Source organism: Caloenas nicobarica, chromosome Z, assembly GCF_036013445.1.
Source record: "Caloenas nicobarica isolate bCalNic1 chromosome Z, bCalNic1.hap1, whole genome shotgun sequence".
Lineage (NCBI taxonomy): Eukaryota > Metazoa > Chordata > Aves > Columbiformes > Columbidae > Caloenas > Caloenas nicobarica.
In genome coordinates this window covers 9,261,185-9,278,720 of record NC_088284.1, presented here as the reverse complement: position 1 = coordinate 9,278,720, position 17,536 = coordinate 9,261,185, and the positions used below count along the sequence as shown (strand labels likewise).

The following is a 17,536-nucleotide window of genomic DNA, read 5'->3' as shown; positions in this document are numbered from 1 at the left end:
CAGCTGACCTGGAAAGCTTTGGGTTTTGGGTTCAACATTTTTGAGTGGAAGTGGACACTGTCAGCGTAAATTATCGTGTTAAGTGAAATCACTCTGCGTGGTTTAAAATGGGAATTGCATATTATCGTGGAGCTAACTAAAACCCACGCTAAGGGATAGTAACCTACCACCTTGTCAGTCTTTGCTTCTTGTTATAATATCTTCCTATTATCCCCAGAGCAGCCTCAGTTCCCAATACCCACAACCTCATGGGCTCTGAGATTCGAGTAACAACAACTAGCAAGCAGCTATCCCAAAGGGAAAGTGCCCAGTGTTGCTGTTATCAGCAGAGCTCTAAAGAACTCTCATTGCAGGCCATGACACTGATGTGCGAGGTGCTGTATGAACATAGGGCCAAAAGGCTGTGTCCCAAAGAGCTTATAGTTGAGGTGAGAGAAAGAAGACAGATGAAAATAGACACAATGTGGGTGAGTATTAGGAAAAGAAGAGAGGGTGAAGATCCATTCTTAGACTACCTTTGGGAATTAAAATACAACAGAAGAATGGAGTTGGCTGTGAATATAAGAATACCCTGGGGCTGATAAAAAGAACAAAGAACTAAAGATTAAATTAGTGAGCAGTGTGGGCTGAGGACTGGATGTTTTCATGAATCTGCAGATTTCCCACTGGAGCACCATGAGAACAAAACATAACATCCTAGCTCAGTGAATCAAGCTTTAGTTGGAGCTTCTCTAAGCCCAGAGCAGGACTCAGGTGGAAAAAGAGATTTTGACAGGCAAAGTCAGTCCCAGGAACTGCATGTTAGGGAAGGCGGGGGAAGTCCTTGTGAGCATCTGTTCAGCATTGCAATTCAGAAAGGACTGAATTCTGTAAGATATCTATGGTATTTTGGGCAGGACAAATTTACAGAAGGTTCAAGAAAGGTCAAAACCCATAAAATATCATACTTACTTCTCACTAACTTGCATTGTCACACACCCACATGCCCTGGCCTATTGATGGGAGTAACTGTTCTCTGAGAGAGCAGCAAGAAGCAAGGCAGACTCCTGCAGCCTGCAGAGCCCTACCTTCTTTTAGCGACTCTTGCAGCATGTGGGTTACATCAAGTCAGATTCGGTGGGTAAAATGACAATGAAGAGGCCATATAGGCTGCTGTACGTATGCAAGAATTGTAAAGAACAGTGTCCAGAACATCCAGGAACGGAGCATAGTCCACATGCCACTTGCTGCTCATCCAAATGAGAGTGCTGGTGGGCTGCTGGGAGTGCAGTCAGGACACGCTGAGCAGCCACTTGCCTCTCCTCAAGCTCCCAGGTTTGCCTGCTTTCCAGAGAGCATCTGCGATGTCCAAAGCATGGCTGGTGGCCACATGAGTCTGGTCTGAAGAGCAGCTTTGGAGCTGCCTGCAGCTGATTATGTTAATATACCCAGTGTGTCTAACAGAGGTCAGATGCATGATCTGAACAGGACCAGAGATGTTCACACTTACTCTCTGTTCTGGCAGAAAGGCAAACCGCATGAGACCTTTAAGCACACACCTTTCTACAGCCTTTCTCTGAAGACATCTCCTGGCACCTCCACCTGGTTGAGGCCCCTGCAGACAATTTTTGCAGCCTTTTGCCTTCACAAAGAGTCTTACTGGTGCAGACTTACCAGCTGTGCCAGTTTTATTTTGTACCCTGCTTTGGAGTCTGGAAAATGCATCAGTTCCTGGGGCTGTTTGTCACCAGAGTCACTTGCATATTCCTCTGGGTAAACAGATTGTTGACAGCTTGGCCTTCCAGGAATACTGAGCAATAATATGTTGCTTCTGCCTAACAATTGTTAAGCACTTCATAAGCATTAGTGAACTAGGCCTTGCGGCTGCCTGTTTCCCTTTACTTGTTATTAGCCTCAAGTGATGAAGGAGGCCCAGAGCTGTTCAGTAATTTAGCTCTAGGTCACACAGGAAGGGTGAGCAACAGCTACTAATCAAACCTGCGATAGCTGAGGATCAGCCTGAGAAGCAGTGCTAGGCTTGTATCCCACCTGATTCCTTGATGTGGCTCCGAGAGCACCCCTTTTGATAGGCAATATGTGAACCCAAGGTGGAAGAGTAGACTCATCCAGCTGCAGAAGTCTTGCATCCTTCCTCACTGTTTTACACCTTCATGATGACCCCAAACCAAGCCAATATGACAGCCTAAGCACACACAGCTCACCTGCTGTCTCATGAAGTTTGTCCAAAGAGATTGTGCCCATTGCTAACAGAGACGACCACTACAACCAGGACAGATGAATTGTCCCTAGCTAACATTTGACAACTCTTCTATCCAAGTTTTGAATGTGGCTTGTCAAATATCCAGCTGGAAGTAAGAATGAATTTATTCACTTTTTGCTCTCAGCTTTGGAAGTGTCAAACAGCTATCAGTGCTTGAGGAAGCTTTACTTCTGGATAGTCCTGTCAAAAAGATTAACAAAGCTCTTTTTCATTTATTCCCTATTTGCACTATGGATTTGAAGAACAGACGACCTCTGGAGTGTCTTCAATTTCATTCTAAATAAAACCCAGAGACAGCTCTTTTGTAAAAGTGGAATTCTAGCAGATTGTCAATTTCTCCTTGCTGGGTACAAAACCACAAATCGTAACAAAATGCCTTTTTCATTCTGTATCTTGCTTTCCCTGTTGAATCTCTGTCTGAAAAAAGAAATCAGCACCTAAAACTTTTTCGACCCCTGCCTGTTGAGTACACACCAGTTCTGGAAACTTCAGAGGTAACTTTGCTTCAAAAAAATCTTAAAACAGTGCTTTTCACATGATTGTGGCCAAGTTTATAGAAGAAGTGCAAAGAATAAGTAAAAATGACATTGTGCTAAGCAGATACAGGTCTTAGAAATCACACCAAGGATGCTTAAGTAGATAAACCTACATTCTCATGGGACAGAAAAAGCCCAGCTTATAGCGTAGGAACATAGAATCATAGAATCATTTTGGTTGGAAGAGACCCTCAAGATCATCGAGTACAACTGTTAACCTAACGCTGTCATTAAACCATGTCCCCAAGAACACAATTAAGCACGAGATGAATCACAGAAATGTTGCAAAAGACCCTCTATCAGGTGAGTTGCCATCAGAGTCCATCTGCAGATTCTTAGGTTGTGCCAATTGTGGCATTTCTTGGAAATAAGAGGCTTAACCTAGCGTTTCTTGCCTCCTGATCAGAGCTGGATGAGCACACCCAGTTACTGGGGCTCAGCTAATAGGTGTAACCTGTCAGGTCACCTTAACTGGACATGCGTAGCTGTAGGTGTGTATTACCCGCTTTGACATAAATCTTTTGGGCGTTTCTATACAGCGGATAAAACGGGAGCTGAGTGCTGAACAACGTTAGCCTGTCCCTGTCTGGGGAGCTCTGGGAGGTCTTTTGGGAGAAGGACTTAGGACATATTTGCAGGAGGGATCTTTGTATCTAAAACTGCAACCTGGAGGAATTTAGAAAAAATAACTTAATAATCAATGCCATCTGCATGTGCCTACCATGTTTATGAGAAGAAGGTCCCACTCCTGAAGAGAATACGAGACTCAGATTTACATATAATGTTAGACATGAATCCCTGCTCACAGGAGCAAGGCCTGAAATTTTCAGAATGGACAAGCCTTGAGTAGCTTGGTATAACAGGTTGAAAAAATGAGCACCCTACGATGTAAAGAAATTTATTTGCTTGCTGGGGAATAACAGGACAGCTATTTCAAACCCGTATTTAAGGCAATTAAATTATTTTTTTAAGTAAAAGATTTTGAAATCTTCAAAATGTAAAATCATACAGCCAACAGAAAATACACGTATTGAGATTCAGAGGCATAAATCTAAGGGTCACTTAGAGACACTCAATGTGAAGTTTCTATCAACGCACCTACTCTAAAAGAAAAAGCAATCAAAGGCCAGGCATGCAAACAAGTTAACAGTGGTTGTCTTGTGTGTGAGGTGGCCATGTCATGGCAGGGGGAAACCCTCTGCCTGTCTGATTGCATGTTGCCATCCTACTGAAAATGTGAGCTTACTCTGTGCTACTTTGGCCACAAAAGGAGAAATCTGCACCTTCCCTCTCCCATTTTGAATTGCAGTTTGTAGGGGACCATTCTGGGAGTGAGAGCCTTGAAGCTGGCGAAGAAAGCAGATTATCCTGCTCTGGCTTTGGGTAACTCTCCTGGGACAAGGAAAGTTTCAGAGTAAGGACCAGTCTTGAATTCCTGCAGCTGCAAAGCAGGAAAATTATCTCTCATATCTCCATGGGGTGCTACAGGTGCAGTCAGGATGAAGGTTAGGTCCTGAGCAAGGAGTAGGCTGGTTCTGCTCATTTCAGAGTTTAACATGGAGCCCCAGACCCAGCTGTGACTGCACCTGTAATGTTTTGCTACCACTTCTTTTCAAACCTGGCTCATTATAAATAAAAATAAAATAATAATAATAATAATCTGACTGGGAAAAGAAATTGCCACTCACTGCTTACCTTAACTAAAGTCCATGAAACAATCCGCCCATCCGAGGAGACGGAGAAGAAGTTCAAATTGTTGTCCATGTCATCCTTCTGCCATTTGACCTTAAAACAAGAAGACAGTCCCAATCAGCACAGGGCACTCAGCATTAGCAGGACAGAGTCCTATGCACTCAGCAGGGTCTTCTGAAATCCATCCTAAAGAGCAGCTGTTTTCCACCCCAGAGGCCTGATGCTGGTGCACAGGATGTATGAACACACTTCCATAGGCAATTTCAGAAGTTCCCCCAGCACTTCCATCATTCACTTTCCTGCAGGGATGCTCCAGAGAGAGGTCAAAGCCCCATACATGGGGACTCTTCACCCACCCATGGCCATGTCTCCCAGCAGCGACAGGACCATTGCCATCAAGGATGGGCTTTGCGAGGTGTCTGAGCTGCACAGCGCTCTGGACACCTCACACAACACCATCCCAGAGAACTCTAAGACATCTCCAAATAACACCAGCAGAGCTGCAGAAAGATCCCAAAGACACTAAGTACATCACTGACCCTGCACAAACTAGCCCTTTCCCATTTGGATAATTACTCCAAGTACCATGTGATATAGCCACCCTTCAGACAGACAGCTTCAAATGATTAATAGTTTTCTGTGCCTATGTGTGTTGTAGATGAGCCCTTGCAGGCAACGTGTGACATGGGTCCTTGGGGCACTCCTGTTTCAAGGAGATGAAAACGTCTCCATTAAAATTGAAATCCTCCCTACACCTCCAGAGCATCTGTCTGCCTGGTAAGGAGATTTGCCTTTTGACTGTGACAGCTCAGCAGGAGAGATTAGAACTCAGATAAATGGCTTACAGTTTAGAAGAGACATTTCAGTTAGACCAAAAGCATTAAGAATGCTCGATTTTCAGATCTGGGAATTCAATCAGACTGAAGGGAAAAGGATGACTTGTCACTGGACCTGTCAGCACACACTCCTGTGGGCATCTCTCAGTTCAGGATGGGGACAAGCACTTCAGCAGGTTCTGCTGAGGTTTTCAAAGGTATATGTGTTCTTGTCCAAGAAGTGCAGCACATACATTTCCCTAAACATCATCCTATAAACATGACAAACGGGCATGATCATCCTATCCAGCAGAGCATCCAAATGCTCTGTCTGTGACCAGCTATTTATCTGGTACCTATTCTGGAAAACAAGCAGCATTCTCAATACTTCAGTTACACAGATTGGGTATTCTGATGATACTTGCTTGAGAAAAAACAGTGGTAATTCTGCTTTGTAAATTTTTTTATACTATGAAGTGCAGCATGAAAATTCAGCAAGAGACTCACCAAAAAGTAATTAATCTTCTGGTGAACAGGTTTCCCACCTAGAACACACTATTCTGAGGAAGGAAAAATAAAACGTAAAAGGAATCCACCTGAGAATACATCAAAATGCCAGTTTCATGACCACAAGATGCAACTGAAAAGTCTCAAATGGCATATACCTTTGAACATCATTGCACAGGAGAAATTGTATGTCTCTAAGTGGAACCACTTCTGCTATCTGGTATTAAAGGAATGGCGTAATTCAATATGGCCCAGAATAAAATGGCTAACAATAAAAAAGACAGGTTCAACGGCTCATGTGGAGAACAGTGATTTCCAAGGCTGGATATCATGCATGAAATGTGCTGAGCGTATCTATTCGCAGAACATTTCCCTGGGATCATGAGCTGCTGCTGACAATGATGGTCACCAGCAGCTGCTTCAGATGAAGGGGCTGGTGTAGTGAGGAGTTTTAATTCAAGAAGAGAAACGAAGAGTTCATGGGAACTGGTTACAAACACATGCCAAATGAATCTCATACTGAGCACAGAAAAAGGGTCATGTTTCAAATCAGAGTTTTTTAAAATGCCACCCTAAAATTCTCTGACAATGAGATCTTTTTATTTGTATGTCAAACACAGCTCTCATCTAACTCATGTTCTTCCTCTTCGGTCTACTTTCCCAAATACTTGGGAAAAACAGTCACACTTCCCAGCCCACCTCTAAAGCAAACTGACTTTGCTTGAGATAGGGGAAGCTATTTCTCAAGACAACATCTCCTATGAAAACACCGTGCAAAGGTTTTGCCATTTAAACCTGGGAGCAGTTAGCACAAGTGGCTCTGATGTCCTCTACTGGGACAAAACTACATTGCACAAAAAGGGGCTTTCCAGTATCTGAAACCTGCAGCCTGAACCCAGCAATGCCCTGAGCTGCACATGGAAGAGAAATGCAGGTGACACATACCTGTGCTGCACTCAGCGTAGGTCTGAGCCATCCTGAAGTCTAAAGCCACCATCCAGGTTGCTTACACAATGCACACGCTTGGATCAGAGCTGGTCCAGACCTTCTCTGACTGAAAAGTCCCAGCTTGACCCCTATCAGAGTGTATGTCCAGGCACTCATCAGTGAGTTCTGCTCGAGCTGTGCAGGGACAGCTGCAGTTGAGTTCCCAGCTCTACTCTTGCCAAGTACAGTGTAGACAATTTGCACCCAAGCTAGAGCCAAGTGACAGCTCATCACACCAGTGGAAAATGCATGGATGAAGTCTGAGCAGCTGGAGTCTACCTCAATCACCCTCTGCAGATACAACTTCTGGGTCCTCATGTCTACACTAACACAACATGCTGCAGAAACCTCCTCTGGAGGTGACCAACAACTTAGGTGCTACCATGAGCTCATGAGTTTTTTTCCCAAGCCAATTAATTTCAGCATTCCCTGAGTGATTTTCCCCAGGGTTTACCCATTCCAAACACCCCCTCCTTGATGGAGATCTATTCAAGTTTTCTACTATTGGTACTCAGATGTCACAACTACTTCTCTTCATCCATTACACAGATGGGTGGAGTCATCAGCCTCAGAAAGCAAGTAGGTTGATTTAACTTGGGGTACTCTTGCTCCTACATTGAAAGCAGTCAACAGTACCTGAGTTAGGTACATATTGTAGAGAGCTTGAATATATATCCTCAAGGGCATCAGGATCTGCCCTCAGATGACTATCAGCAGCTCTCAGTGACATTAGCCTGAATTCCAGAAAACAGAAATTGGCATTTCCGTTTTCCTTCAACACCTCTGACGCCTTAATAGTGTTTGTGATCTTTTTTCTCCTGATTTCTAAATCCCATGAACCCTTATTATAACGATTAGCCTTCATGATACTGCAATCAAATCGGGCATCTGCTCAGAACTGGCCTTTTCTCTGCTCCCTGAGGCCCATGAACGTGGCACAACCCCCTGTCATTAGCAGTATCCGTGCTGTGTGGAGTGGGGCATTTGACAAGAGAACCAGGCACTTGTGTGCGTAGGGGTAAGAAGAGAATTCTTTCCTCAAGTGTGTGACAGTCGACCCAGGATTTTGGCTGCATGAGAAAATTTACAGCAAAAGTTCAATTATGATACAGTAAGACTAAAGAACCACAGGAGAAAGGAAAGTGTGAGTAAACAGCAGAAAGGAGTAAGTAAACACAGAGCAGCAAGTCATTTGCTGTGCCTGACCATGATAGGACCTGTAATAAAATCAAGGATCCACTGCTATTTCTTCAGTGTGATCTTTAACCTGACTATTTCTGAAGTGCAAAATAGTGTGCTATAGTCATTGCTGTTAGAAGAGCCTACCACTTTTTAATTTTCATTTCTTAAGGCCTGTTTATTTATAAAGAAGTTGAGATTAATCAAACCCCTATTTTTTCATAGAAAAATAAAGATTAAAGCCTGCATATTCACTGCTATGTACAACAGGCTAGCAGGGCAATAATCCATTCTTAGCAAGAGAATACTATCATCTTTGTCTATGGCAGCTGGTAATGGCTCCTGTCCAGCAGGAGATTAGACCATTTATCCAATCTGATTTGAAAATTCCCCTGTTTCTGATGTCATTCCTACAAAAGAAATAATGCTTGATCAGTTTTCATGGCACAGAGGCTGTTAGTCACTCGCACTGACAAAATACAATTGGTCAAAATCACCCTGGCCATGAGGCTGACTCGAGTGCTTTGCAAGCAGGCACAGGCAGGATCTGCCTGCCTTTCTTGTGACACCTCCTGTTGCAAACACAAATCTCTCTGACTGGCCCCTGCCTTGCCAAAGCTCAGCTGTGGGGTGCCACATGCAACACATGCACATTGACTGCTGAGCAATTCCTTCCTTTCCTAATAATTGCCCTCCAAGGAGCCCTTTGACAGCACTGGAGTACCATGGCCCTGCTATGTGAAATGAGAGGGTTCTGCTCATTCAATACCTAAAAAAAAAAAAAGAATAAAGACTGACACAGGTAGTGAAGAGGAAAGACAAAGGCATTATCAAATCCCCAGGTCATCCCTACAGGAACCAGTCAAGTAAGACATGCTCAGACCACTCCAGCAAGCAAACAGTTCCCTGGGCTGCTGAGGAAAGTCCCTGCCAATACGACCCAGGCACAAACTTTGTCCAGTGCCAACCTGGCAATCAGTACAGTCCTAAGCAAACCCGTCATGGCAATGCAAGGTTTGGAGAGACACGAAATGGGCACCTGTTCTGCTCAGGGACAGGATCAGACATGCTCCTACCACTGGTGACTATTCACGTAGGCTGTTCTCACACGCCTCCAACAACAGAACTCAACAACCTCCCTGTAGATATGTCAGTGCTTAATTGACCTTATACAGGAGATCTCCTTTACCACAAGTCAAGCCAGTTACTCCTTGCCATCTCCCCAGTGGACACAGGGAATGATGGCTGATTCGCCATTTTATAACAGTCTTCAAATGAGCATGAAAAGATTGCTGTGCCACTGCTCCTCTCTCTTCCTAGCCAAACAAAACCAACCGCTTCAACTGTTGCTTCCAGGCCTTGCTCTCCAAGCTTTTACCATCCCTCTTCTTCCTCTTCAGTCTTTCTCTCCAGCTGCGAACACGTGATACAAGGCCACCCCTAGGCACTAGCAGACAGGAGTTACAACCTCCTCTATCTTATATTCCTGCTAATAAATCAGAATGACACGTCTTTGTGCAACACTATTGCATTGCTGACCCTTGGCAGTGGTCTGTGATACTCTCCTCTTCTGGCATCCTGCTGTCTCACCAGTCATCCCCTGTTTCATATCTGTGCACTTAATTTCCCCTTTCTAAACACAGTACCTGCTCTTGCCTTTATTGAATTTCATCACATTGATTTTGGGCCTTTCTTCCAATTTATCAAGAACATTTTCAACATAATCATGTCCTGCAAAGTGCCTTGTCCTCCCAATGGGGCTTCCCTATTCTGTAATTGGAGTTGTTAATGAAAGTATTGATCAAAAGAAGACCAGGACTGACAGCTGGAGGGTCTCGCTTGAAGCATCTTCAGATTCGGACAGCAAGCTCTGTATAACTGCTCTTTGAGCACACTGCAATGAGCCATTTGAGCAGCCTCCTTACAGTGATTTTATCTAATTCATATTTCTCTGCTTTGCGTATAAGAATGCCACTATGTGAGCCTGGATCAAAAGCTTTAGTCAAGTCAAGACAGATAGAGGTGATAACCTTGACTGCCTCCCCCTTCTTCATGAGGCCAATTTCTCTGAAACAAAAGAAAGAAAATAAATTATACTAGCTTGACAATTTATTCTGGACAAATCCATGTCGGCTTCTCTGAATCACCTTATTATCTAGACATTTACAAATGGTTTTGCCATTTGTTCCAGTGTTTTTCCAGTCATCGAAATCGGTCTGAGTGGTCACTAATTCCCTGAGTTCAATCCTACTATTTTCCTCCAGATCTTTTTTTTTACCTCTTTTGGCCTTCAAGGCTCTTCTTCCTTTTCATGGCCATGCTTGTTCTACAGGACAGACTGCAGCCTGACACACCGCTGTGCTATCATCCCCGCTTTGCGACTCCCCTTGGTTGGCTTAGGATGCCTCTAGCCTGGGGGAATTGTCCAGACACTGGTCTCTGGGCTGTGGTACCTTGTCCATGCCCCTGTCCCTCCTGCATGCAAGGACAGTCTCTTTGAGGAAAGCACCTTCAGAAACCTCTTTTGCCAGACATTGGCTCTACAGTATCACAGAAAAGTGTTTGGGGATTGATGACAGCAGACTTTATATGTATCACTGTTCCAGTCTGTTGATGCTACAGGTATGTGAATGTGTGTGAGTCCATTTGCAACAGCAGTGTGATGCTTCCCTTCATTGATACCCCTGCCTCTGAGTCAAGGTACTCAAGAAGATTGGATGCTGTGTTAGGGAAGTTTCTTTTCCCAAGGTTTCCTGTGGCAGAGACTCAGGCACCGATTCAAGAAATTCTTCTTAAACAAATAATTTATCCACAAGGTACAGCATAGAGCAGCTTAAGCTGATGCCTCCTAAAGAGGGACCCTCAGTGGAAAAAATCTCGGACAATTATACCCCCATAATTGAAGCCCCCACTCCCCGCACATCACTCTGGGCCACTGGCAAAATTAGAGTCTGGAGTGTCCCCGTTCTTCATTGGATCTCTTCATTTTCATCAAATGGGCTGTCAATAAAAGCCCTGACCTTCAGTTGCTTTTTTTCATCTGCAGCTGGAGAAAAATAAGTTCTTGGCAAGCCAAAACATTCTTCTGTTTTGTCTTTTGTTAGACTCTGTTCTGTTCCTTTACTCCAGGGACGCAGCTCCCCTTATCTTCTAGCTTGAAGACTCTGAGGCCCTTTTTTTACTTACCAAAGCAGAAAGTTCAAAGGTTCACAGCTTGCAGAAGTTATGCTAGGCAAACTTACTTATGCTAAGTCAATTCTATATAAGTAGTTTCTAAACAAGTTCTATAAGAAGCAGTATACCAAATAATTCAATAAACTAAGGCAGTCTATTCCCTATCATGCTGTAAATGGGCTTGCACATAAACCTCTTGCCTCTGCTTAATATACAGAACGGATGTAGCCTAACAACTCCCTAAAATGCTTGCTAATGGTCTGAAATTGCTCTGGCCAGTTCTTTAAGTGCTCCAGGGTATGTTTAAGCCGATCTTGCTGATGAGCGAGAACCTGTCTCATTGGAATATCCTTTAACATGCCCTTTCCCTATTCTGACCTGTGCTTTCATCCTCTTGTTACATTAATCATACTAAGCAGCCAGTCTCAGACACTTATTGTAAGATTAAACAATACAACATCAAATGTTTCATCCTTCTCCATACCACTCAGTATTAGTTGAAAGCTTGCTTCAGTAATGAGCCTATATTCTTCATTCCTTTGACTTCTAACATACTTCCCAAATATTTTCCCCTTCCCTTTTATAACCCAGGATAATCATAGCTCATTTTACACTTTCACTTCCTTTGTATTAATTTGTCTTTGTGCTTTTCTGTAATACTCAGCTTTAGACACTATCTTTGTTTCTGTGCTTCAAGAGGTTCTTTGTAATTGGCTGCCAAGCTCTAGATGCAGCTGTACGGGCCCCTCTCAGAACTTGCCATTCTGCCCAGCACAGTAGCCCAGGGAGTTAAAGCGTCTGGCTCCACAGCTGAACAGGGCCACAGTCTCTTGCAGGAGCCCAGATGTGCATCACGAGAGCAGAAGGTGCTTCCCAGCCCTGCTGGGCTCTCCCCATCACCCTGTTTTCCCCATACCTCGGGCACACGGGGCTATGTAGGGAGATTCAGACACCTCTCCTTACACTCAAAGTAGCTGAAGACCTTTACTCAAGGCTTCCCGCTGGCAAATAACTGCTCCTTGAGCAAGCATGCAAACACAGTGAGGGAATCAGCCCTCAGACTGCTCTAACTGCCTGTCCTGGCAGCAAAGCGCAGACAAAAACCTACCGTCAAACCCACATTTCCCCAATGTCTTTATGCACGAACCTGGGCCAAAGCAAAGCACTAGCAAAGCTCTGGGGCTCTCTCAAGGTAGAAGAGCTGAATACGTGCTGTGATTTAGCAAGGGCGCAAGCTCTCATGGATGCAGTTTGGCTGCATCCATCACACAGTGCAGAGGATACTTGCCCTGTTTCACTGCTATTCTGTTTTTTCATCTGCCTCAGCATCATGCTGAGCACTCACACTGAAGTGTTGATCTATGATAAGTCACTCCATAGGTCATATCATCTGGCGCCAGGCTGGTCTCTCCTGTGCTCTGGTGTGAATATTCTCCTGGACTTCCCTACAGCAGTCTTTGATTTGAGCTAAGAAGGAGTTCTCATTTCTTCCCTCTGTCACCTCGTAATTTGTTTCTTGTTGGTTCCTGCCAGTGACTCTCAGTAAAAAAGCATCCGGAAACACCAAGTCATTACCAGTAAATAAGAAATCTTCCACATTCTCCTCCTGTCAATGATAAATTGCCATTTTTTTTGTTTATTCCTCTCCCTGCGTAACTTGCCTCTGCTGTTTGCCCAAGGGATCCACCGTGGTGAAGTCTCCTAAGACAGCCCACTGGCTTTCTGTTTTGCTGTAGCAAATAGTTTGTCTCTCCTTGACTGAGACAAAGTAGTGTTTCTATGACAAAGTCCCAAAATGCCTTCCATCGAGCCCATTGCCCGCTATTCCTCATTTGCTCCTTATCACGCACACTGGAGGAGAACATGCAAAGAGGAAGGCTGCTCTCCTGCAATCAGTCACAAGAGACCTCCCCAAATTACTAGAAAGCACAGAGTAGTTCATTCACATGCAAAGTAACTCCAGCCTGTCTTCACGCAGCAAGAGACAGGCAGAGCAAGTTTTAGAGGTGAGGAGAAGGGCAGCGTCTGGAGTCCCCAGTGCTAACTTGGACAGCAGTACAAGTTGTCCTATGCAGAGGTGGGAAGAAGGCAGACAGAAAGTTTCACTCCTCACCGTGGTTAGTTGGGACAAAAGCAAAGAGTGAGCTAAATCCAGACAACTGACTTTGACCAGAGGTAATAATAAAGATTTTAAAGAGCTGTGATAACTGAGTGCAGGCTGCTCACTCCAAGATTTAGGTCAAGGCGGCCCAATCAACCTCTTTGGCTAAGTCTATACTTGGGGCAGAAGGAGCTCGTGGGTCTTGATCGAACCTTGGCCAGATGATACCGCTGTGGCAGGAGAAGATTTGGCTATGTCCTGGGTGTGTGCAGGTCTGGGCTTCCTTACCAAGGTAAACCTGGGCAGGCGGGCAGGAAGGAGCCATGGTAAGACCCAAGTGGTCCTTCCATAAGGTGGACCAGAACTATGGGGTGGTCAGCATGCCCATCTTGGAGCCAGGATGGCAAGGTACAGCATACAGAGCTCCTCATGTGAGCATAAATGCTCAGCAAAAGAGATTGCTGGGTTGTATCAGAGCTTTTTATCATTCCCGACTGGGAAGCAGACAGCATTTCTGCTGTGGAACATCTAGCAAGAATGAAAGATCCCTGACAAAGTAAGAGTTTAGGTCAACGTTACCACGGAAGACATTAGCCCTTGATTTCTCAGAAGCCCTGTGAAAGCCCAGTCCCTGTCCTCATCTACTTTCCTGACCTCTAGACATGGTGGTGGTAAAAAAACAGTGGTTGGATGAATCCAGCTGAAACTAAAAAGGAACAGCCATCCTGGAGGAGAGTCAAGCCTGTGGTAAGGGGAGACCTGGGCTGCCACTGTTGGACTCGAGAGTCTTTGCACATCCAGAAACTTCATGTAGAAAAGCAACCCTCACAAGCTGGGGGACATTAACACTTTCCTGCCACTGCCTGAGACACCCACATGGGGAAGAAGTTTGAGACTCTTTTGAGGGGAATGTGATTTTTGGGGCCAAGAGGCCTGTGCTTGCCTGGAGCCAAAATCAGATATCCCAGAGAGGTTCATCTGAGCCTCTGCCTCTTAGATCTTGTTTATTGTTTACAAAGAGGAAGGTAGATCGCACAACGAAACACAGATAAGGCAAAAGTATTAAGACCTTCCTTGTTTCAGTGCCATACAGAAAGATAAATTGTAACTAGACATTTAACAAAATTAACTTTAAGGAACACAGGCCAGAATGCTGAGATAAGAACAGATATATCCAACTCTGCAAGGCCTGATGAAATTCGAGCTGGGGTGCTTAAAGGAGCAGCTGAAGCAATCTCCAAATCATTAGCAATTATCTATGAAAACTAAAAGACAGGACAGGTCCTGGAGGGTGGGAACAGGGCAAAATTGCCCCCAGGGAACCAAAACCAAAACGTGTCTTGAAGGACAGGTTAAAGGACTGTAGACCAGCCAGCCTAACACTGAGCTTTGAGAGCTTGAAAAAAGTATTAAGTCATCCTTACATATGTAGATAAGAAGATAAAGAACAGTGAATATGGGCTTGTCAAGGAAAGATATTGTCAAACAAAATTTATTTCCCTCCTTAGCAGGGTAATGGGTCTAAAGGATTAGAGAGAAGGAGTAGACGTGAATTACCTTTAATTTTGCAAGGCTTTTGGCATACCCCTGTGATGTTTTCAGAAGGAAGCTAAGAAAATAAAGTCTAGATGGAATGACTATGAACTGGATGAGTGATTGAAAAATGAATTTACAAGAGTTATAATCAATGATTTCCTGACCACTTGGGAGAACAACTCTAGATGGTTCCCACAAGAGACTGTCCTGGGTCCAGTTCTATTCAATATTTTCATTAGTATGTTGCATAGTGGATTGCAAAATTCACAGAATATTTGCAGATGACACCATTTAAAGACAGAGGATTCTGTTAGGATCAGGACTCAAAGTTATCTTGACAAACTGGAGCCATAGTCTGAAAGCAATAGGGTGAAATGTGATAAAGGCAAGTGCAGAGGGACACAGGAAGAGGAAAGCAAATAAGCAGAAATTAGGGGATTTCTGGCTGAGTGGCAGTAGTGCAGAAAAGGACCAGAGGCTGGTGCAGGAATCAGCAAAGTGATACTGCCAGGGAGGTGGGGGAACTACAGAAACTCTTTTCATCTGCATTAAGAGGTGAGTACCATGTAAGACATTGTAAGTATCGACTCCAGTCCTCCAGTGCTGGTGAAAACAGCTAGACTGCTCAGTCTCATTTTGAAGAAAGCACTTCAGGAATGATATCACAAGATCTGTGACAGCACGATGGGAAGAAGAGCACACTCTCAAGACCTCTGCCAGTTCTCATTTCTGTGATTCATGAAGCGTTCCCCAGTTCCAGAAAGGAAAGTTCAGTCTGATTTCAAATTCAGCCTCCCCTCTCACGAGTTTACTGCATGTCACATTCAACCACACTGTGACTGCTTCATTCATTGCAATAAATGAGACTGCTTTGTACAGCAGACAAGTCTTTTAAGTGTGAGTAAAAGCTGATGAAGAGATATAAATAAAAATTACTTTGATTTACATATATATATATATAAAAACTTTAAAATAAATTCATTGAAAAGTGTTCCTATCTTACAATCTGGGTTTTCTTTTAAATGCAAATGTTTCAGCTATGACAGTAATCTACAGATAAGGGAACTGCCAAGCAAAGGAAGGTTGTCAGTGCTATTCTGTCCTTTGTAGAAAAATTTGTTGATATTTTACTGTAAAATCATGCAACAAGACAGAATGGATCAGCTCAATGTGCTTACGAAGCAAACTTGCCCCCGTAACAGAAGCCATGAAAGAGATAATGTCTGCAAGGACTAACTCTTTCTAAAGTTGAGCCAGTAATATTTAAATCCTTTGCTGTCCTGTTTGCCTTAGACAGGAAATGGTTTAGACAGCTGATGAACGTCAAAGTGTTCAAAGATCCCAATGTCTTCCAGTCAGTTTGGGCTTCCTCCATCTCTCTTATGTGTTTAATGAGAAACTCTGACCTAAGGTACTCCCTGCCATCCTACCTGAAGCAGAAGCAGGGATTTACTCAGATATCTCCCAACATTACCTACCATCTTTTTGTGTAACATAGCTTTCCTGATAATAAACATGTCGGTTAGGAGGGTCAGGGTGGCTGATGGGCTTGGTAACAGTAAATAGGTATTGAAACAAAGGCAGCCACTCCATCTACGAAGAAGTTAGGCAGCATCCAAGGCAGCCAACTTGGCAGGACCATGTTGGGCCAAGCAAGGATCCAGGAGGAAGAACTCTTCAGTCTGCTGCTATGATAAGCAAAAGCATCTCAAACCAGCCTGGAACAGAAGACACAGCACAGCAATGCCTGGGTGCTCCTGGAGCAGCCCTCAACTGTCAGTCACCTGCCTCATGAACTGACGGCTTTGTTCATAGGTACCAGCAAATACCAGACTTATCAGGTGGAAGATGGTTGCTCCTGCTACAGGCAACAGTAGGAACTTCCCATCTAAAAATTTTACAAATGCCTTCTCTCCTTCTAGCGGCATATGGCTACTTGCAAGCTTTACAACAAACCTTCTTGGGGTTTTCTCCTCCAAATCCCTTGAAAACTTCCTGATAGCCAAGGGTAAAGAGTTATTAATAGATTGCACATCAGTAATGAGGACACACTGTAAAATTAACTACCACGTCATATTTGGTCCCATAAACACTCCTCTTCTGAAAATAACTTCTACAGCTAGATCAAGTGCTCTCCACCTTGATGGCATCTTCGTGGGACTCACAGCCCAAGGTACCAATGAACACCAATGAACTCAAGGGCTCAAAATCAACAGACAGGAGCAAAGATGCCCACAGCATCAGTGCATTCACTCATCATCCACGAATTTGGGGTGCAGAAAAAGAGCAGCAAAATCTCTCCTACCAAAGAGCACATCCAGTGATACTGGGAGGAACTCAGAACTGTTCTGAGCTGAGCAGAGAGCACAGCTATGTGACTGCCACTGACACAGGGCAAAAGCCCAGCCTGAGGCCTGAGCATCACTCATGCTTCAGAGACTCAGATTTATCTGGAGGAAACAGAGCTCAGTTAAAAATAGCACTGGATAAAGCTAGCCCTACTTTCAGTTTGTTTTCTTCCTGCTAGGATTCGGATGCACTGCTTTGTGCAGCATTTCACCAGGAATCTACTTACCTATTCCCTTCATAGCACTTCCCACTGAACTTATTAGGTTGGTATGTTAACTGCTGAGGAGCGAGGAGCCAGATATTAGACTCTCACCTCTTTGTCCCGTCAGTGGCTTTGTTCCCCTGTCAGACACAGCATGCAGCTGAGCGATAGGTGCCAGAGGCCAGCAAAGCTTAGGAG

The 17,536-nt window shown here is 44.2% G+C and overlaps 1 protein-coding gene across 1 annotated transcript in view; it reads right to left on the bottom strand.

The window, feature by feature from the left end:
* Positions 1–17,536, bottom strand: part of DNAI1 (dynein axonemal intermediate chain 1) — a 138,982-nt gene that overhangs the window by 54,196 nt on the left and 67,250 nt on the right. The window contains exon 13 of the mRNA XM_065657914.1: positions 4,492–4,581. Coding sequence (XP_065513986.1) covers positions 4,492–4,581 — 90 coding nt within the window. The remainder of the gene's footprint in view (positions 1–4,491; positions 4,582–17,536) is intronic.